We start from the raw sequence: 20704 nt of genomic DNA, 5'->3' as shown, positions 1-20704 counted from the left end.
AAAACAATAATTTCTTTTGAAAAAAATAATAGAATAGAGAGTATCTGAAATTTTAATTGGGAAAGTGAAATAACCCAATATACATATATTTTAATCTTTCTCAAAGATTTGTATCCTTTACTTTTTGGCTAAAATTTTACTTTTTTTTTGCATCAGTTAAATAAATATAAATATATAAATATTTTTGTAGCAATAAGTCATCTCAACTTTTAAAATATACCTAAGAAAAATCTATTAAAAATAAATAAATTATTATAATAATTGAAAAAGTATTATGACATATGACTAAACAATTTAATATTTAAACGGAAACAAACAACATAACAGAAATACTAAATTTAAATACTAAATACTAAATAAAAATAATAACCGATAACAATTCGACATTTTGCACCACCTATCGATTGTTCATCGATAATTTTTCAATTAGTTGACAACTCTAGAAATAATAAAGCCATCTTTTCATTCCCTGTTTTTTTTTTGGTTTAATTTGCAATTTTCTAATGTAAATCGACAAGTGTTGTGATTAAAACTATGCTCTATCGATGCATGCAAGTGTCGACTATCCAACCAGCATAATATTTGAGCAAATGCCTTCTATTTTGTGCGACAATTGTGCAATTTTACTAGTGTAGTATACAAAAGAAAAAAATAAGAAAATTTTCTCGATTTATGTGGTATGAAAAAATGAAATGGCGGCGTCCATAACAGAAACAGCAGCAGCAGAAGCAGCAACAGCTGCAGAAGAATGCAAAGATGAAGATGCCATAAGCTCGACGCTTCATTCATGTGCAAATGATCCAAATTTTGCTATTATTTGTGCGTTTTTGCAAAAGTTTTCAAAAGATTTGGGCCTGGAATTGCCGAATTTTAAGCATTTGCAGTTGTGGTTGACAAACAACGATGAAGGTGAGAGAGAGAGAGAGCGCGCGTGAGAATGTGTGACAGAGTGTGCGGAGAGAGTTAGCAATGTTGAACAAGTTAGCTAGGAATTCGGCCTGACAAGAGAAATCCAACATGGAATCCAACATACATTAAATATATTATATAAAATTGAATATTGAGAAACTTATAGATTCTTAACTATATTTAAATTTAATCAGATTAAAATTTTTAACGAACGACTCACTTTTTAAATATGTAATAAGTGATTACAAAATTTCCTAATGTAGCCGTTGTGTTTTTCCATCTAGCCTTTAGCCGCTACTTGCTCAGAACTAAAACACAAAGAGAGTTGAGAGAGTTATTGTGTGCGAAAGAGAGAGAGAGAGTTGTTTGTATATGTTCGAGAGAGGGCAAAAACAAAATTTGTTTGTATTTTGTGAATAATCAACAATAACAATAAGAACGTAATATAATTATCTTCTTTCTTTCTGTGAAATTTCAGTTCCCGAACTAAAAGCTTTGCATATAAAATTATTGCGCAAAACACGTAAAACTGTTCACGAGAAGAGCTGGGAATCGGCACTAAGTAAATTCTGTTTCGGTTATTCAGCCCAAGATGCCTGGGAAATTGAACGCTTCGGTTATAAGAACTCCAGTCTAAAAGTCAAATTGCGTGTATTTCGGGTAAGATTATCGATAAGAAATTGTTTTGAAAACGATTTAACAGTTTTTATGTTGTTACAGGAACTCCTGGAGAGTCAATTCGAGAGGAATGCAAAGTTTCGGGCTCATATTTTAACCCTCAATGCGGATGCGTTGCGATGTCGGCCAATTGGACGCGATCGTTTAGGTCATACTTATTGGTTCACTCAGGACAAGGATTGCAATTTGCGTATCTATCAGGAGCATTTGGATGAGGAGATTTGGCAAGTGGTGGCCACCAATCGTGATGAATTTGTAAATCTCATTACCAGACTAAGGGGAAATGAGGTAGTGTTGCCCTCTAAGGATATAGGAGAAGCGGATGAGGATACCACCAGTTCGAGTAATACTTGTCAAGAGAAACCTCCACCGCCGGAGGAACAAGAAGAGTTAGACCATGAGGAAGATAATGATGATGATGAGGGGGAGGATGAGGAAGAAGAAGATGACGATCAAGACGACGAAAAGCAGCTAGAAGATCAACCGAAAGTTGTGCCCAATTTGAAGATTAAATTGCGCTCGCCGCCACCAGAAGAAGATCAGCCTAAAGTGAAGAGAGTTAAGGTAAGTATAAAAAGTAAATTTCTTAAAATCGGAAAATAAAATTATGTATTTTCTTTTTTAGCCCTTGTTAATTACCCAAGCGAAAATCCAATCGCCAGCACCTTCAACTAAGAAACGTTCTCTAGATGAAGTACAAGAGAATAGTTCTATAACTCTGCAGCAGGAGGAAGAACAAAAAATGAAAAATCGACCCACTCTTCTTGACACAAAGAGGATTAAGAAGCCGAGTCGCTATGAGAGCACAAAACATGATGATCACCAGAGCGGATCGGCAGAATCTGGTGACGATGAAGAAGGTGAAGAGGAGGAGGAGGAAGGTGAAGATGGAGAAGAAGAAGACTCCGAATTGGAAGAGGGCGAAGAGGAGAATAGTGAGGATATCGATAGTGCCGCTGCGGACATTGAGGAGGACGAAGATGATGATGATGATGCTGAGGACGATGAAGACGATGATGTGGGTGAAACCATCGAAGACCCACCAATAAAAATATTTGGTCAGGGATCAGGCAAAGATTGTGATGGGATCAATTTATTTTTACATTGTACGGATGACGATGATATTGAAGAGTCTCCAGTGGGAGAAGCCATTGAGGAGCCTGTTCATTATGTCCAAGGCTTGGGTAATGGCGCCTCCTGCCTTGTTGGTAACGACAAAAATGAATCTTCAGAGGATGCAGCAGCTGCGACAGCCACTCCTTCGACCGAACCCAAGGCCACTTTTTTCTTTGGCGAACCTGGTTGCCTCAAGCTGAGTCCCATTAAGCAACAGCAAACACCAAAGCCGTCGGCAACGAAACGTAGTATTTTTGATAGTGTAAGTGAGGAGAAAACGAATGGCGAAAGTGTTAAAGAACGAGACGTAACCCCACCCAGGAATGGCGACGGGGAACAAAAAGTTGAACAGCATGAGATTGACAACAAGAAGGGTATAGGAACAGAAGCCACATCAGATGCTCCAGAACAAGATAAAGTAGATAAAGAAAAAAGTGAAACAAAAGCAATCTCAAATGAACTTAAAGACGACGAAACGAAAGTCGAGCAAACCAACGAGAAAATCTCGGAAAGTGTCAAAGAGACTGTTGAAAAGGGGAAGTGTGACCGAACAAAAATTGAGACTATCCCTGAAGAAAGTAAGCAGAAAGTGCCCCCCATAAATAGTCCTAAGGCGGACTTACATATGTCTAACAAATTGTGTTCCGATGATAAAGCATTGGAATCGGTCGCGAAACTGAGTAACGAAAAGACTAAGAGCGAAGACTTAACGCTTGATACTGGAAAAAACCAACAATCAGGAGAATCAATTGAAAGCTCTAACGAGATTGGTATTGAAAGATTGACAACTATCAACGACTCAATTGATTTGAGTAAAAAGGTTTGCAATGTCACTGAAACGTCAAAAAATTCTAATGGTAATATAGTAAAACCCTGTGAAACTTCTAAATCCGATAAATTAGAAAAGACTAATACTGAAATGGATGAAAAATGTATTAAAGTGAGTGAAGATATTATTAAAAGTGATGCCACGCCCACGGGGCAAGACAAAAAAGATGCTAGAAAGGAGTCGTCAAAAAAAGAATCAGTACCTATTCTTGCGGACAAATGTAATGCCGAAACGGTGCGATGTGACGAAAAATCTTCCATTAAAGCCAATAGCATGACAAAACATGATGAATACTCCTCGGACTGTAAAAAATTTAAAAGCGAAACGGAAAGTGAAAATGAGAAGGATAAGAAAACAACCGAAACGATTGCAATCGATAAAAGTGGTCATAGTACAATTAAAAGCGATAAAGATGAAACAGTTAAAAAATCATCTTCCGACAGTAACACTTTGCAAAAACTGAAAGATTTTGTAGTACAAAAAAGTAAAGAATTGCCAAGCACATCAAAAGTGGATCTTAAACGTAAGGAAACCAACGATCTAACAAAGAAAAGTTCGCCGCCCAAAGAGGAATCGCAAGTAGTACCTAACATCACAGCAAAGACAACGACAAAAACAACCGTTGAGAAGCCAAAATCCACAATGCTGGGTAAGCGACGTCTCAATTTACCACCACCACGTCAATCGACATCTGAAAGTGAGGTAGATGCTCTAGAAGAGGAACAGCAAGAGGAAGATCTCGATGATTCTGATATAGGAGGCAAACGTATTAAAATGAGACCGAAGATATCCAATACAGATGCACGGCGCAAGGTGGAAGCACAAAAAACCCAGATTGAAGAAACCTCTACCTCTTCAAGTGGTGGCGAAGAAGACTCACGCAGTCGTCGGAAGATTGCTGCACCTAAAAGGCAGTTGGAGAAAATTAATGCTTCACCCGCAACTACTACGACGACTCCCGCAATTAGTAACACGAAGCAGAAGCCAACTCTGGCGGAGATTATAGAGAAGAAGCTGAAAAAGACACCAGAGAAGGCGGCAACAACGGCAGATGCCATAGTTGAGACATCTACAAAATCAACTACACGCGCTGTAGATTCGTCTCCAGATGCAACTACAGCTTCAGCTGCTGCTGTGGCTGCTTTTACGCCACCAAAGAAATCTCCGATTACGAAGCCACTAAAAAAGAATCTTCTAACTCAAATACGTCAAGAGGAAAGTGATGAAGAGGCCACTCCCAGAAAACGTACAAATAGTGAAACAGTGGCCCCACCTTCTGTTCCACCCGCTGCGCTTTCAACGGAGGAACGCCAGCGTAAACGACGCAGCAGCGAGGATGCCAAGGAAGCCAAAGAATCCTCGTCTGGTGAGGAATCATTACCAGCCGTCAGTGAGAAACTTAAACGCAATAATGAGCGGGAGCAGGTGGAAACAGTCTCAAAGTCAACTCAGTCGAAAAATAAGAACGCAAAATCGCCGCCAATATTAATAAAAAATGAAGAAGAAAGTGAAACAATTCCTAAAACAGAACCAAAGCATGAAGAAAAGGAATCAAGTCCATCGCCTTCTAAGGATTTATTAGATTCACTTGCATCAAATCGTCGTTCCGGTCGGCGTGGCGGTGCTGCTGTTGTGCACAGTGAATTACCACAACCCAAACGGACGCGTGGATCTGGTGGCGGTGGTCCAACGAAATCTCCACCAGATACCATTAAAGAAGCAAAAAACGAAGCTGCTGTTAAGGTTGAAAATAAAACGGAACTCAAAGAAGAGGAAGAGGCAAACAAAGAAAAGAATTTAATCAAAGCTGAAAAATCACACAAACCGGAGGAGGAATCGCCCGCCAAATTGGAAGCTATTGTCAAAGAGGTTGAGCAAGTTGAAGAGACACCCAAAGCACCGGCAGTTAAGACAGGGCCAGGTCGAGGACGTGGCCCACGTAAGAAGCGGGATGTGGATACCACAAATATCATTGAATCAAATGATTCTGAGACTCCAGTGCGTCAGTCCCGTCGCATTGCCCAGCAAAAAATCAAAGAAGAGGCTGAGCGGCGCAAGCTAGAGGAAGTGGCTTTGCGTACAATGAAACAGGAACTAAAAAAGAAGAAAAAAGCTGAAAAAGAAGCCGACCCAACTGTGCCGGAACCATCTGCCGAAGAGGAATCCTCGGAAGAAGCTAGCGAAGCTGAAGAGGCTAGCAATCAGATGAAAAAGAAGGCGAAAAAGAAATGTCCTGGCAAAGATGGAACCTGGTCTTCAGACTCGGAAGAGCAAGCTGAGAGTGAGGAAGAAGAAGAGGAGCCACCACATTATGAAACCGATCCGGGATCACCACTCTTTAAATCCGATCATGAATTCTCACCTGAATCCGATGTGGAAGATGAAACCCAATTGGTGCCCATGAAACGGGCCCGCACTGTACGCAAAGAGAACGCCGAAGATGAGGAATTCGATGCTGATGAGGCGTGTCAAAAATGTGGCAAATCTGATCATCCAGAGTGGATTTTACTTTGCGATACTCCCGACTGTAATAAGGGCTATCATTGCTCGTGTCTATCACCGGTTTTATTCTATATACCAGAAGGCGATTGGCATTGTCCACCGTGTCAGCAAGAGCATCTAATAGTAGCCCTCGAGAATCAGCTTAAACAATTTGATAACATGGTCAATCAAAAGCAGGAGGAGAAACGTTTGGCCGAGCAAGCCGAACTAATGAGGTTGCAGCAGGAGGCGAAAGACAAGGAGAATGCCAAAATTAAAGCTAACGAGCATAAACTTCTGAGTGACGATAGCGACGATGAGGAGGAAGAGGAGATAATTAGACAAAAGGATAAGCCAAAGCGGCGACGTGGCGATGGTCGCAGCAATCGTAAAGCAGCCAAAAGAGGTTCACGACGTCGTCGTGGTGGTGGTGGTGACTCAGACGACTCTTCAAATAGCCATTCTCGAGGAGGTAGTGGTTCCGAATCGGCCACAAGTAGTTCTAGCAGCAACAGCTTTTCAGATTCAGATGATGAACCCATTTATAAGCTACGTAAACGTCGCCAGATCAATGTAAGTTATCGTCTCAATGAGTACGACGATCTCATCAACTCCGCCTTGAAGAAGGAGATGGATGAAGTGGCTGGAGCAGGTAATTTGGGTCGCGGAAAGGATATATCTACCATAATTGAAGCAGACAAGGAGAAAATTCGTCAGGAAACCGATGACCAGGAGGAGGAAAAGAAGCCCGATTTGGCAAAGGAAAAGAGCGACAACAGTAGCGATTCAGACGATGATGATGCGGTTCCTCTCAAGTCGAGCAAAATAAAATCCAAATTTCAGGCGTCTGGCAAAAAGAAGTCACGCAAGCTAACCACCCTTGATGTGAGCTCCGAAGAGGATCATGGTAGTGATGAGGACTTTAAAACGTCCAGTTACTCCGATGAGGATAGCTCCCAGTCCGCTTCCGATGATTCGGACTCAAGCCTAGAGGTCTATCGACGACCCGGACGTGGTAAGAAACAAAGAAAAGCCGCACGAAGAGCTGCACGCGAACGGCGCAAAGATCGCAAATTTGTTGTAGACGGATCTGATGAAAGCGAAGAGGAGGTACAGAAACAAAAAAGCAAGACCAAAAAGAAAAAGAAGGAGGACTCTGACTATACGGAAACCGAGACTGAAGATGATGATGACAATGGATCGGAACTATCTGAAAATATGGACAGTGCCGATCTCTGTGACGATACGACTAGTGAGAGTGAAGATGGGGCTTGGCATCCTGGTAAGAAGAAGAAGAAATCGAGTGGCAACAAGAAATCCAATGCGGGATCGGTAGTAGCTAGAAAATCGCCGAAACTTAAAAAACCTGCAGCACCTGCAAAGAAGGGAAAACGTTTGGAATATTCGGATGATGACATCAGCGAAAGTGAACCAGAAGATGAGGAGGAGGATGATGAAGATGGAGCTCCCAATTCGGGTAAAGGATCGGGCAAACAGCCACGTTCTCAGCCCCTCAAAACTGGAGGGTCTGCATCTGGTCCTGCCAAGGCGAAGCCCAAAAAGAAACCACCTCCCTCTGATCGTTCCTCTGATGAGGGCGTCTCCGACGAGCGTACCCGAACCCGTGGACGTCGTTATGCCTACATTGAAGACTTTGATGATGATAGTTCAGATGGTGGCATAAAGCCCGGTGTTCAACGTCCTGACACCCCTCCCGAAGAGCGTCAGAAGTTCATTCAAAAGCAGGAAGAAATAAAGCGTATGTTAGCCGAGAAAAATGCCGAAGGCGCCAAGCTGGCGGCCACTCCACGACTGACACCAATTAAAGGAACTAATCAACCACCATTACCGGAGCAGAAGCAGCGTACTTCCAGCAAAGCTGGTGGAGATTCCCTGTCCACAGTGCCATTGTCAGTGATCCGGCAGGCCAAGGTATTGGATATCGATTATTTGCAACGCAAAGGTGAGGCTATCGGAGATTTGGACGATGTAGATGAATCTGAATTGGATGACGCTGAATTGCCAGACGATTTGCCGGAGGATATGGAAGACGCCATTGCACGTATGGTGGAGGAAGAGGAGCAATTCACCGCTGCAGCAGCCAATAGAGAATTGCCCGGCGCGGAAGAAGTCCTACGCACGACTCCAAGCAAATCGAAACCGGTCAAAGCAACAGACGGTCCGCCATCATCTGTGGCTGCAGCTGCCCCCAATGCTGCAGCCGCTAGCTCTTCTGGTCTACAGGAACCGCTCAGGAAGCGTCTGCCAATGCCCACTATGGGACCACCACTTCTGCGTCATCAATTTCCGGCATCAGCCTCTTTATTGCCACCGCCAGGCTCTTCATCTGCAGCTCGTGGTGGTGGTATGCATCCCATGTTGCAGCTTCATTTGCAGTCTCAACCGCCTCAGGCCATGCAACTTTTACAGAATGCTCTCTCCGCTCCCTTGGGTCAACCATTGAGTCGGCCAAGTTATGGTCAGCATCCACCACCACCTAATCCACATTTGCCTCTGGGCATGTCGATGCCAGCGGCGGCACATTTGATGCAAGCTGCTGCTGCTGCGGCTGCAGTGCGTCCACCACCACCAGCATCGGCGGGAGCTCCCATAGACCAAAAACCTCGGGGACGACGAAAAAAGGTTACACCTCTGAGGGATCAATTGCAGAAACAGCAAACAGCTGCGGCGGTTACAGCAGCAAGTTCCGTTATTACTGGCGGATTGCCGCCTCCTCCTCCGACGGATAAAACAAAACTCTTCAAACCTCATGAAGACGCTGCGCCAACTTCTGTTCCTGCCTCGGTTCCCACTTCTTTGCCAGCCGCTCCAATATCCACTCAGGCGTCAGTGATCACGAGATTGCCCTCACACTTACAGCCTCCACCACAGCATGGACGTGGACCACCTGGAGGCATGTATCCGAGCAGTGCGGAATTGGCACGTTTCTATGGTCAACCTTTGCCGCCAACGCCTGTATCATCCGCCTCAGCGACGGGTGCAGGATCACGTTCACCTTCGACTGCATCATCGCCGGGTCCGCCTCGTCATTTACTGCGTCCACAGATTCCACCAGGATTGCCGCCTGCGCACTCTGCACTGCGTCCCACCTACGGACCGCCTCCACCATTGCGGGGAGCTCCGCCGCCCACTTCTGGTCCACCAAATGTTGGAGGACCCTCTCCAAATGCACGCCCCCCGTATTCCTTACATGGTCCCGAACATCATGGTCCTCCTCCTGGTAGTATCTATGGTGCTGGGCCACCACCAGCTAGGCATGCATCACCACATTTGAATCATTATAGGTAAGTTGAGATAAACAAAAAATTTAAAAACGAGACATAAAAAATTATTGCCCTTGTAGAGCTCCACCCATCTATGGAAATCCAAATTATCCGCCTCGCGTAGGACCCCCGGGTGCTGGTAATATGCGACCAGGAGCTGTGGACTTTGTTTCCGGACCACGTAAGTTTTTCTGTTAAATTAAGTATTTAAGCAAAATGTTTAATCATTTACTTTCTAGGCGGCTATCCACCTTATGGCTATTATCCACCACCGCCGCTGGGCACACCACCTGCCCATGCTGCACCCAGCTCTGTTATAGTAAGTGCTCCGCCAACTCATCCGCCGACCACGCCCACAAATCACTCTGTATCGGCGTTAACGCGTGGCAAATCCCCTGCTCCGGCGCCGGCTGCAGCCCAAGCTTTGCCACCAGTTGCGGTACCTCCAGCTCCTGCAGCAGCTTTACCGCCGGTTACGGCTACGGCACCAACACCAGCAACGGCCCCGCCAGCTGCTGCGCCAGAAGTTGTTGTAGCCGCACATAAGCCAAGCAAAAAATTGACAACATTGGAAGCCTATTCCAATACGAAATCTCCATTAGCTCCAGCCGCCGATTCACCAGCAGCCATTGCTGCTGAAGAGGATTCTAGTTCGGCACATGGTGTGTGCTCTAGTGCTCCGCCAGGTGCTGGAACATCTTCCTCTGGCGGCGGAGTCGGTGAATTTAGTGGACTGGTGAGCTACTTCAGTTCTCAGCAAGACGATTATGACACATAACAAACGCCGTTGGCCAACAATAAGAAAATAATGTATATAATGTAGTTCATATATGTATATGGACATATGTATATGTATAGGATAATCATGTCTGGGACTCCTCATTTGGGCCACTTATTGGAAATTGAAATCCTAAACGCAATTGACATATGTGCGAAAACAAAAACAGAAAAAAAACTAGAAATATCTGAATCGCTTATTTAACAAACTGAATTCTTTATTTCTTTTATACATTTTTTATTTCTCTTTATTCGTTTTTCTTGCTGAAAAATAATTTAATTTAATTTTATTTATTTTGCACATAATTTCAACTCATAGAGAACAACAGCAACAAAAAAAAAAAATGATAATAGCAACAACTAAACAAAACAAAATGAAAAGTTTAATAGATAAACACAGACCCAAACTACTTCAGACTATATCTAGTATTTTAATTTAGTTGTATATTATTCATAATATAAAACCTATGATACATACCATAAATACTAATTAACTATAATTATAATAATGATAATAATAAAAACAGAGCAACGTAAACAGAATCATAGTTATAGTTATCGAAATGCAGTGCATATTAATAAAAAAAAAAAACTAAAAAAATTAAGGTGTTTAGTTTACCAAACCCTAATATGCAAGATAATAATATGATACGAAAGAATGATATACTAAATCAAAGAGAGAACTAAACTAAAGCTAGATTGAAAATAAACTATTTAACATTAGTTGAAAATAACACACACAAAAAATGTATTCGTCAGTGCATTCCATGCATGTAAAAGAAGTATGAATGGTTTGATATAAAGTATCATGGAAAGTTCGGAAAGTTATGTCGGGTTGGGTCTTTACCAGCCTCCAGTCAACCATGAAACAGGGGATTATTCTTAAACCTCACTTCATTCAGAGGGCAGGAATAGTTTTTTAAAGGCTTTTAGCTCCGAATTATTTGCTTTATTTCTATTTAAAATGTAGTCGTGCATTTCAATTCTATGGTATGTACTAAATCTAATCAAATAAAACAGGACAAAAATTACCATTTTATATAAATTGCTGGTTATAAACTTTATATGTATAAAAGAGTAAATATTACATCGACTTTTTTAAATATTTATTAATAAATTGGCTTTTAATATTTGCTAAAAGTTTGTGATAGAAACACAAATGAAAAGAATTTATTCAAATAATAATAATTAGCAAGTAACTTTCAAAAACTATTGTCCTATATCCCATTACCACTTTTTTAATGTTGAATTAATTGTTCATTATTTGTCATAAAAATCTTTCGGAAATGAAGTCTTGCCACAAAAAAATTTTCATAAAAAGTTACTGCACAAATTTTTTCAAAATACTGAAAATTTATCTTCTGGCAGAAAATTTGTGTGAAACATATAGTTTTTCTTCTTTTTTTTTTTTTTTTTTTGATAGTATCATGTTAATGGAATTGGTTGCGATTTTTCTTATTAGATTTTAATTTAACTTTTAGATTGAAAGTGCAAAGATAATTTTAAGAGAGAAGACATTTCAACGCATTCTTTATAAAGAATTAACATTTGCTTTTTAAGTAAAAATTGATGACCAACATGTAAGTATTATTAAGTTCATAAGCCACATAGAATGAGAGATTATGAGCAAAATAAGTTAATATAAATTGATAGAGATCTCAATATCAATTGGGTAAGACTTTCTTCTTGTTTGTTTCCACTTTGTGGCCAAAAAATTTTCTAAAAAATGTATTGTTATTTTTTTACATCTAAAAAAAATATTAAAATATTTATTTATATACCACTACTAATTAACCCAACCCTAGTTAAATATACACCTCAAGGGGGTTGCGATAAATAATCCATATACTATAATTTAAATGTTATCAAGAAACACGTAGTATGTACATATATGATAGACAAAAGATTAAGTGCGGCTGCACTTTCCGATACCCTCCACGAGGATAGATAATTTCAAATATTTATTTGCATGATATGAAATTAATTAAAGCATGCCACAGGCTTTTGCATTATCTTTTGTGAATTTTATACTTTGTAATCGCATGGGCATATTAAAGTCAATCAAATGAATATTGAACAGATAATTGGGATAGGTCTCTTTGATGGTATTAACTTTCTTTATATCCAATGACTTTTTGACACGCCTCTCTGTCTGCCCGAATCCTAGGCTACCCAGGAGAAATATTAGTTGAAACCTTTCATACAAATAATTTGTTGCTGATAAGGAAAATCGAGATCGATTTAAAAGGTATACCAAAGTCGAAGCATTCTATGAACATATACTTTTGATTAGGGAAATTTAAATTTTAGAATTTTCAGGTGTCTATCAATGGGATAAAGAAATGGAATAGATAACTTCTGCCATTAATTTGATATAAAAGCACAGAATTTGGATATCGTAGAATATACCCAAAAAAGTAATTGAAAATGAAAGCCATAACGCTCTGTCTCCTGGTTCTGGTTTCGGCCAGTTGTCTGCTTAAGACGAATGTAAGAAAAATGGATAGTTATTTTAAGAAACTTTACAGTTTTCTATCATTTAGGCCAATGTCGATGTGCATCCTGACTTTCAGGCTGCCGAAGTTGAGCTGGATCTTTGGCTAGCCGAGTTGGAAGCCGATGGTGATTATATGGATGTTGAGCAATTTGGTTTCATTGTCTCTTGTGCAAAGATTTTGAAGAAATGTTTGTCCTCTGTGCGTGGTGTCAACTGCATCCTGAAGGAAGTGGTGGCCGTAATGAATGCTTGCACCAGCTATGTGGATGCCATTGATGCCTGTGGCGTGGCTGTGCCCAAGGATGTGGCTGCTGTGGTTTCCTCTTGCAAGGCCATGATTACCATCTGCAATAATATTATCCATTTGAACTCCACCCTCTGTTCGAGTGACAATAGTACCACCTCCAAGTGCATGCTGCAATTGTTCAAGGCTTGCATGCAATTGACCAGAAAGATTAACACCACTTTGAAGCAAATCACCAAATTGCCCTCAGATACCAGTTCCTGCTTTGTCAAAGCCACCAACGAAGTTAAGACTGCATGCAACAACTTTTTGCCAAACATCGATAAGTGCATTGACTCCATGTAGACTGTAAAATAAAATTACTCAAGCAATATACTTGTATACCTTCGCCTAAGATGAGGGATCCATCCCTAGGAAAGATGCTACGGGTCCCGGGACTTGGGAGGCTATCAGAGGCGCTCTCAGAGCCTTATTCAAGCACTGAAAAGTTGATTTAATGTTTTAAAAAAGTTTAGCTAAAGGAAATTCTTAAAAACTCCTCACTTTGCGAATCTGCAACTTAATTTTCACCAGTTTTTAAAAGTCATCTTTCCTATCGAGATGAAAAATGTCAATGAACTTCAAGTATGGATTCCTTGTTCTATGGTTAGTGATAATGTCTTTCAATCTTATTGAAATCAAATATTAAATATTTTTGTGATTCGTTATCCTCATTGCATGCATTTTGAAATTATTGAGACAAATTCTAAATACCTTTTGCAAAAATTTTCAACGAACGTAATCTAGATCAAAGTGCCTTGGGCTAATTGTAGGATAGATGGCACTAGTCAAGGAAGGATAAAGTATATACATATATTCCTGATCAGCACGACGAGGCGAGTTCATATAGCCATGTCCGTCTGGCAGTGTATTATCATGGGTTTCTGGCCTGAAGAGTTACCGAGTGTCATACCTCCGGATCTTGCACTTAACTGACGTGATGTTAAGGAATCTGTGGATGACTAAGTAACGCACGCTTATAGACGCTTCAACGATTCTGCGTAAAAGCTTGTTCTAGAATCGTTGTAGAATTTCAATGTTTGAGCTGTGCCCCAGTGTTGAATTGGTAAATACAGGCTTCAGAGCAGCATTTTGTTGCAGGTGCTGAGCTCAGATCTCCTTCCGAGTAACCAGTGCAGTTTAAAGAGTTTTAGGTTGGCTGACTTCTCTTGATCTTGATCTGAAATTTTCAGGTTAAGCCCGTGTCAAGGCTAAAGCCTAGATAATTCACCTTATCGAAACTCGGGAGAAGGATTAAGACTGACTGGGGGTCAGTTGGTTCAGTTGATCCTGGGTGATTTGCGATGCCACCAAAGTATCTGGTATTAATCACAATTTACTTCTTGTTCAAAATTGACAATATGAAAACTTTTTGGGTATTTTCCTGAATGTTGCCAAAACATTCAACTGTCTCCAAGCACATTTAACTTAATTTATAGATAAAATATTTGATTCATATAAAAGAAATTTGATTTCCCGAAGCTAAAATAATTTCCTTTGAGTGCGACAAACAACAACATAACAATTTAAATGTTATCAACAAACAGAGTTGATGTATTGAAAGCAATTAAGTCCCAAATAGATAATAATAATATACAAATTTTGTTTGTGGATTTAATTAAACATTGAACTGTCTATTTTTGGGGATTGGCGATTAAATGTCTAGAGTTAAATTTCAGAACTCTCAAGTGCCTATCAATGGTTTTATTAATATATACAAATGAGTAGATAACACTTTGCCCCCCAATTTGCTATAAAAGTACTGACAAGAGGGCTAAGAAGTGTATTCCCAAGAAAGTAATTGAAAATGAAAGCCATAGTACTTTGTCTGCTGGTTCTGGTCTCGGCCAGTTGTGTCCTTAGCGCAAGTGTAAGTACCACAAGAAGGAATTCCGTTGACAGAAAGCCCTTTTAATAACCCGTTTATTTACATAGGTAAGCCCTAAGGATGTGGCCACTCCTGACATCAAGGCTCTCCAAATGAAATTGAATGCTTTGATAAGCAAATACCAGGAGATGGACTCCAACGATGACTACATGAGTGTCGAGCAACAGGGCTTCATCAGATCTGTCATCAAGATCCTTGGCACATCTTGGAATGGTATACTCGGTCTGACCTGCCTGATCCAGGAGTTTGCGAATGTAATTGAGACCTGTACCAACTATGTGTATGCCGTTAACAATTGCGGTGAGGCCATCCCCGAGGACATTCAAGCCATTATTGACTCGATCAAGAGCGCAGGCACCCAATTGGTCGATATTATTAGTTTCGAGACCAAGGTGTGCGATGACTCCGATAGTGGCTCTGAGTGTCTGGCTAAGCTCGTTGAGGCTGGCGTGGAGCTGACCGAGACAATTAATGCTACTATCCGCGATGTTGGTCAATTCCCTTCGGACACCAGCTTCTGCTTTGTTGATGCCACCGAGACCCTTGTTAAGAATTGCAATGCTTTCGTACCCAACTGTCAAAAGTGCATTGACAAATATTGGTAGACTATGGAATAAAATTTAAGGAGCATTAATAATATGATTTTTCATATTAGCGGGTTCTATTAAGTTAAAAAATTGTCGGACTAATATAAATTTGGAGTTCTAAGATTATATTCATTTGTAATCACTCAAGTTGTTCGTCACTTAGATTTATGTTTGTAAGATGACAAGAACACTATATAATAACTTTCAGAATTAGATATGAACATGATCGTTGGATTGGGGGTCAGATGATTATAAGTGGTAAAGAAAGGACATAGTGGTTCAATCTATCAGAGTACCAGGTTAATGTTTATTGTTATCAACAAAGGCCATGATAGGCTAGCTCAAAGCATTAAGGAAGAAACTAAGGCCTTCAACGAGGCCTAGGGTAATATTGAGGTTGTATTTAGATTTAATTTGTTTAAGTGCCTAAAATACATAAAGAAATTAAGGGACCAGAGTTGAGTCATTGCCGATCTTTTGTTATTTTAATGTTAAAGGATCTGCAAGCACTGGGGTTCTTATCAATGAAGTAAAGCTGCGTGATAAGATTAAGGTTGGATTGAATTTTGATGATGTGAGTGTTTTTTATATGCCCTTCATTATATCACCATTTCACTTATAATCATTGGTTGATTTGCTAAGTTTTTCGCTGTTATCTCTGCTAGCTCATTACCGTTTACATCCAGGACATGTAGGGCTAAGGGACAATAACCAGAAAAGTTTAGATTTGGGGCAAGATTCTGTAAGAATGTTAGGGGCCAGTGATGAGTAGTGCTCTGCGTATATAAATTATTAGATAAATACATTTAAAAAAGATTAAAGCTATGCCAATTTCGAAATATTAATGGCAGCCCTCGCAGCCCATTACTTGCAACATTTATCTTGGCAACACTTCTAACAAGGTTTAGCTTATGGCTATATACATAGTTTTATTCACAACAAGTTCTCGAATTGATGCAACTAAAGAAAAATCAACTAATTAACAACAACAACAAACAGTATATATGTATGTCATACATAGATTTGAAAGCTATACACATCTATTCTTATATTGTTTTCATAATTTACATATTTTTGATTTCAATAAGAATTTAGCAAATTAAACTCAATAAAATACATGCACGACAATTTTAATTTTAATTTAAACATCTCATGGCCAATGCAGCAAGTTTTATAGTTGAGAGGGAAAGTGAATTTGCAAGATTTCGAAAACAAACACAATTCTCACTCAATAAATATACAAAAATTGTTTATACCACGACTTGCAAATACCCTGCTAGAAAACTCTTACAAAAGAAACTGAGATACGCGTTTCGATAATATATTTAACATTAACGATGAACTTTCAAATTGAATTGAGTTTTGTTAGCTTATAATTGAAATTTTTAGGGGGTATAATGATCAGTTATGTCCGTTCATACATATATGTTGTGTTTTCTAAATAGATCGAAATTGGCCCGCTCGTTTGATAAGCGCTGAGATGTTTCGTTTCACCCGATGTGGGGGAGAAAACGAATAAAGAAGAGAAATGAGAATTAAAATAAAACACAACAAAAAAATAAATGTCTTTAGTCAGATATTTCAATAACAAAAAAAACTATGCGTAGCGTCAGTTCTTCCGAGTACGTCGAGCGAATCGTTTGTTTCTCTAGAGAAAAACAGAAAAACAAAAGTTTCAGTGTTTTTTTTTTCACTCTTGAATATAGAACAACATATAATTGGAATATTTGAAATCATATCACATTTACAGGTGGGTGTTGGAACAAAAAGAATAGAAACATCTTAAAATTCTAAATTGTTTTTTTTTATATTGAATTCTTTTTAAAAAACATTCAAAAACAACATTTGAGTTATTATATAAGAATTTCAAAGTGTCAAATTAGTGGCGTATTAAAGCACAGAATCTACCATATAAGGTAAGATATATATAAAGACATATATGTATCTGTATCTTTATGTTTGGATGTACAGTTTTCGAACCATACGATTTTATCAATGAATTACTCAACTGAGGCTTTACCTTTTTATTGAAAAAAACATGAGAGCAACAGAAAAAAATAAAAGTTTACTAGCAACAATTCCTTGACATGTATACAAAATTAAAGAGGCAAAGGCGGAGGCGGAGGCGTTTTTTGGGAATGCGAGACGAGATGAAACACCATTTTACCTCCATCTCTCCCCCGCTGTCTCTCTCTCTTTCTGCCTCTCTGTCTCTTCTAGTGAGAGGCGCAAAAAAACATGAAAATTTCATTGGCCAGAAATAGAGCCACCCACCCAACCAAGGAAAATGTTTTCTCGTTTTCTTGTTTTTGTTCTTAATTTAATGGGACTTAGAGCGTATTTTTATAAACGATTTGACCAATTTGAAATATTGTGACTCCCTTGATTACAGATGGAAAAGGAAAAGGCATTGAGACCCAAACGAAATCGTCGACATAGTAGGTGAGCAAAGAATTGAAGATTCGAAAACAGACGAGAGATAATCAAATATTTTCGAATTTGTAGACGCGCCTGGCCACCTGAGGATGAATTGCTATTGGAAACGGGTCGCTTGACTAAGAGATTGTTTACCCCGGATATTAAATCAATGCTTAAGGATTGGCTGATACGCAGACGAGATAATCCCTATCCAAGTCGAGAGGAGAAGAAACAATTGGCCGGAGAGACAGGACTTACGTATACGCAAATATGCAATTGGTTTGCCAATTGGCGTAGAAAACTCAAGAATTCGGAACGTGAAAAGGCCAAAAAATCATGGGGACATTTGATTAAGAATTACAATCACAATGCCCGAGGAAATGTAGAACAGTTTAGTATCTCATCGGAGGATAGCATTTGGGAGGAGGAAATGCCATCGGCAAATGCCGAAGATGAAGATTATGAGGATGATGATGAACTATCCAGTCCAGGGAGTACTGGCAGCGATGGCAATGGCAACGGTGGAGAGACAAGTCTATACAAACCAAATTTTTATGTAGAATCATCTATTAACACTATGCCGAACGAACAGAGCAATTGCCGTGTACCCATATTGCCAACTGTGCCGGCTGGCAAGGCCAAGTACAAACATCAGATGATGGAGAAATATCTGAGAGATAGCTCAACGGAGGGCACAACCGCAGTTCAACCCGGCTCCAATCAGCTTAACAAATGGCTAGAGAGCGCAGTGAGATTTACACCAGATCGTAACAATTATCACATTGAATGGAATACCAGCAAGTGAGTCATATACAAACATCTAATCCTTCTTGTAATCTATTAGTCTCTTCCCTTCACATAGGCATAAGCATAACTCTCAGGAGCGAGCTCCGAGTGCTGGGCAAAGTGAATTGATCTTTACCAGCGATGCCACAGCTTTGGCACGTGGAGAACACTGGATATTGCATCACAAGGATGAGCTCGATGCTGCCGAAGCGTTGGCCAATTTGGCCTTTAATTGCCGACAGCGTAACATTGGTAATTGGCATCATAATGGGCCAGCCATAAGCTCTTGAAAGTCCTTGGGTGCAGTAAATCCGTGCAGCCGCCATCATTCCTTTTGGAAAAGTGCAATCTAGAGTTAGAACAAAATATTTAGTTGAAAGAAAGACAAAGCTTTTTTGGTTTATGAATTTCGTTTGTGTTTTATTAAACTATTGGATGTCAATTATGACTCCGTCGGCGTGGATGCGTCTTTCGGTGTTTCTGTGGCGGTCTCCTCTGCCTGACTCTGCTGGGCATGTACATCGAGAACCCTAACAAGATTACCTTGATGTGCCTGAAGGTGTTGAACTACTTGACCGGCAGCCTGGTTGAGGGTTTGCACCAGCTGAGCTTGTGCCACCTGCAGACTGGGCATTTGAGCATAGGCGATCAGTTCATTGCGGCTTAATAGAGTCTGTTCCACGATGCCACCGATCAGAACCATCTGTGGCACTTTTCGTGTAAGGCGCAGCAATGTGCTTAAACGCTGCTGATCCGGCGAGAAGACAATGCAGTGATTTGAGTGAAACAATGGCATAATAGCCTCATAAGCAGTGCCGGCCACAGCTTGACCAATGATCTTACGGCCATAGGATTTTAGGTGCATATTTTGTTTGAACAGTTGGACGCGCACCTGATAGATCTCATCGGCAGTGATGGAATTCAAATGGAATATGGCCACCAGTTGCGAGTGATTCAACCAATTGCGCACTTCTCGTGCTATGATATCGTTGTAGGGGTTCTCCAATTGGACCTTGGTGCGTTCCGCACGTGTCTGAAAGCAGGTGAGAGATTTGACAGGCTGCGGATATTTTGGCTGGGTGACGGCAATGACCCGTGCCCGTTCATAATGCGGTTCCTTGGGTCGCTGTATATTGATTTTGCCACGGAAACGCAGGAATTGCAGCAGCGGAGATCGCGCGGATGTCACAGGAAGACCTTAAATTTTGTTAAGATAGATTTACACATTTGTTTTGCAAGATTGTATAACGCGCCAAGGAATCAACTGAGACTTGACCCAAAACCGCAAACACTTACTGTGCTGTATTAATTTCGACATTTTAGAATATAGCCTTTGCCTCCGTTGCCTTTTTCACTCAAATTATTGTAAAAATATATTAATTTTGTTTCATAAAAATAGTTAACAAATAGCTCCAAATAATAATGGGTTGCGGGTCGCGGTGGGGGAGTAAAATAGTGTGGCCAGTTTAATACCAAAATACAGTCGAGTCTCAATAATTTGTAACCCGCTAAATCGAAAATGGCGATAAATCATAAAAAAAATTCTATCCCCTCAAAGTAAGTTCGTTAATTTGAAAAAATTCCATACATTTTAAAACCCTCGTTAATTGGTGTAGTCTTTTAAAAATTTAAACTTCTCTGTAAATCGAAAAAAAAAAACTGATACCCTTGCCATTTCCAATTATCGGGACTCGACTGTATAAAGTTATCGAAACTTACAACAAGTTCGAAGGGCTGAGTCAAACCAATGAGTCGAACAAATTTGACAACGTCGAACCTATAAAGGGTAGGGTATTCGCTGGGAGGTTTGACTTTATGAGGCATTTTAGCACTTATTATTAATATTAATACATAAGTATTATCAATTAGGAAATGTTACAAATGTAAGAAAAACTTTATTTTTCTTTTGCTTTGCATTCCATTCGTCATTCAAGTGGCTGCCACCCACGAATGCTTCACTCGAAATAAACGTCCTGGGGCTACATTATAGCACTCCCACTAAAATTAATTAAGGAGAAAAAGGCCATTCATAATGCATAGGTATAGAATTTATTTAATTACAGTTATAACATTAACATCTATATATATATGTATGTATATATATATGTGTATGTATAAGTTGCATTTCGCTAATGGGATTTTCATTTCATATTTTATATTTTTGTGTGTTT

General features: G+C 39.9%; 5 protein-coding genes across 6 annotated transcripts; 4 read left to right on the top strand and 1 right to left on the bottom strand.

Moving 5' to 3' along the window:
- Positions 1-440: 440 nt before the first annotated feature.
- Positions 441-10913, top strand: LOC137577807 (microtubule-associated protein futsch). Its single transcript, XM_068291356.1, has 6 exons — positions 441-909; positions 1388-1569; positions 1630-2151; positions 2213-9318; positions 9378-9478; positions 9537-10913. Exons 1-6 carry the CDS (start codon positions 693-695, stop codon positions 10073-10075), a joined length of 8667 nt encoding a protein of 2888 aa, XP_068147457.1. The 5' UTR covers positions 441-692; the 3' UTR covers positions 10076-10913.
- Positions 10914-12501: 1588 nt separating this feature from the next.
- LOC137577901 (uncharacterized) lies at positions 12502-13160 on the top strand. Its single transcript, XM_068291465.1, has 2 exons — positions 12502-12564; positions 12618-13160. The coding sequence occupies exons 1-2, from the start codon at positions 12502-12504 to the stop codon at positions 13158-13160; spliced, it is 606 nt and encodes a 201-aa protein (XP_068147566.1).
- Positions 13161-14661: 1501 nt separating this feature from the next.
- LOC137577502 (uncharacterized) lies at positions 14662-15347 on the top strand. The gene is made up of 2 exons (XM_068290991.1): positions 14662-14724; positions 14790-15347. The coding sequence occupies exons 1-2, from the start codon at positions 14662-14664 to the stop codon at positions 15345-15347; spliced, it is 621 nt and encodes a 206-aa protein (XP_068147092.1).
- A 1614-nt stretch (positions 15348-16961) lies between these two features.
- Positions 16962-18940, top strand: LOC137576026 (homeobox protein Mohawk). Of its 2 annotated transcripts, none has more exons than XM_068288854.1 (4): positions 16962-17079; positions 17722-17771; positions 17835-18548; positions 18610-18940. In XM_068288854.1, the coding sequence occupies exons 2-4, from the start codon at positions 17722-17724 to the stop codon at positions 18821-18823; spliced, it is 978 nt and encodes a 325-aa protein (XP_068144955.1). In that variant the 5' UTR covers positions 16962-17079; the 3' UTR covers positions 18824-18940. The 2 variants fall into 2 exon arrangements, with proteins under 2 accessions (XP_068144955.1, XP_068144965.1); XM_068288864.1 differs by lacking the exon at positions 16962-17079 and adding an exon at positions 17213-17245.
- On the bottom strand, positions 18925-20081 carry mRpL10 (mitochondrial ribosomal protein L10). Its single transcript, XM_068288879.1, has 2 exons — positions 19830-20081; positions 18925-19730 (listed from the first exon to the last, which is right to left on the bottom strand). Exons 1-2 carry the CDS (start codon positions 19849-19851, stop codon positions 18976-18978), a joined length of 777 nt encoding a protein of 258 aa, XP_068144980.1. The 5' UTR covers positions 19852-20081; the 3' UTR covers positions 18925-18975.
- Between the last annotated feature and the right edge of the window lie 623 nt (positions 20082-20704).

Source organism: Drosophila tropicalis, unplaced genomic scaffold (genome assembly GCF_018151085.1).
Source record: "Drosophila tropicalis isolate 14030-0801.00 unplaced genomic scaffold, ASM1815108v1 contig_1187, whole genome shotgun sequence".
Taxonomy (NCBI): Eukaryota; Metazoa; Arthropoda; class Insecta; order Diptera; family Drosophilidae; genus Drosophila; species Drosophila tropicalis.
Note: the sequence above shows the minus strand (reverse complement) of the source record. Positions and strands in the feature narration are given on the sequence as shown.

Bases quoted from the DNA above. Each gene is read 5' to 3' on its own strand.
- mRpL10 (XM_068288879.1), bottom strand. From the start codon at position 19,851: ATGTCGAAATTAATACAGCACA. The intron at 19,731-19,829 runs GTAAGTGTTTGC...ACAAAATTTAAG, and splicing joins GTCGAAATTAATACAGCACA to GTCTTCCTGTGACATCCGCG.
- LOC137577502 (XM_068290991.1), top strand. From the start codon at position 14,662: ATGAAAGCCATAGTACTTTGTCTGCTGGTTCTGGTCTCGGCCAGTTGT. The intron at 14,725-14,789 runs GTAAGTACCACA...TTATTTACATAG, and splicing joins GTTGTGTCCTTAGCGCAAGT to GTAAGCCCTAAGGATGTGGC.
- LOC137577807 (XM_068291356.1), top strand. From the start codon at position 693: ATGGCGGCGTCCATAACAGAAACAGCAGCAGCAGAAGCAGCAACAGCT. The intron at 910-1,387 runs GTGAGAGAGAGA...GTGAAATTTCAG, and splicing joins GTTGACAAACAACGATGAAG to TTCCCGAACTAAAAGCTTTG. The intron at 2,152-2,212 runs GTAAGTATAAAA...TTTCTTTTTTAG, and splicing joins CTAAAGTGAAGAGAGTTAAG to CCCTTGTTAATTACCCAAGC.
- LOC137576026 (XM_068288854.1), top strand. From the start codon at position 17,722: ATGGAAAAGGAAAAGGCATTGAGACCCAAACGAAATCGTCGACATAGT. The intron at 17,772-17,834 runs GTGAGCAAAGAA...TCGAATTTGTAG, and splicing joins CGAAATCGTCGACATAGTAG to ACGCGCCTGGCCACCTGAGG. The intron at 18,549-18,609 runs GTGAGTCATATA...CCCTTCACATAG, and splicing joins ATTGAATGGAATACCAGCAA to GCATAAGCATAACTCTCAGG.
- LOC137577901 (XM_068291465.1), top strand. From the start codon at position 12,502: ATGAAAGCCATAACGCTCTGTCTCCTGGTTCTGGTTTCGGCCAGTTGT. The intron at 12,565-12,617 runs GTAAGAAAAATG...TCTATCATTTAG, and splicing joins GTTGTCTGCTTAAGACGAAT to GCCAATGTCGATGTGCATCC.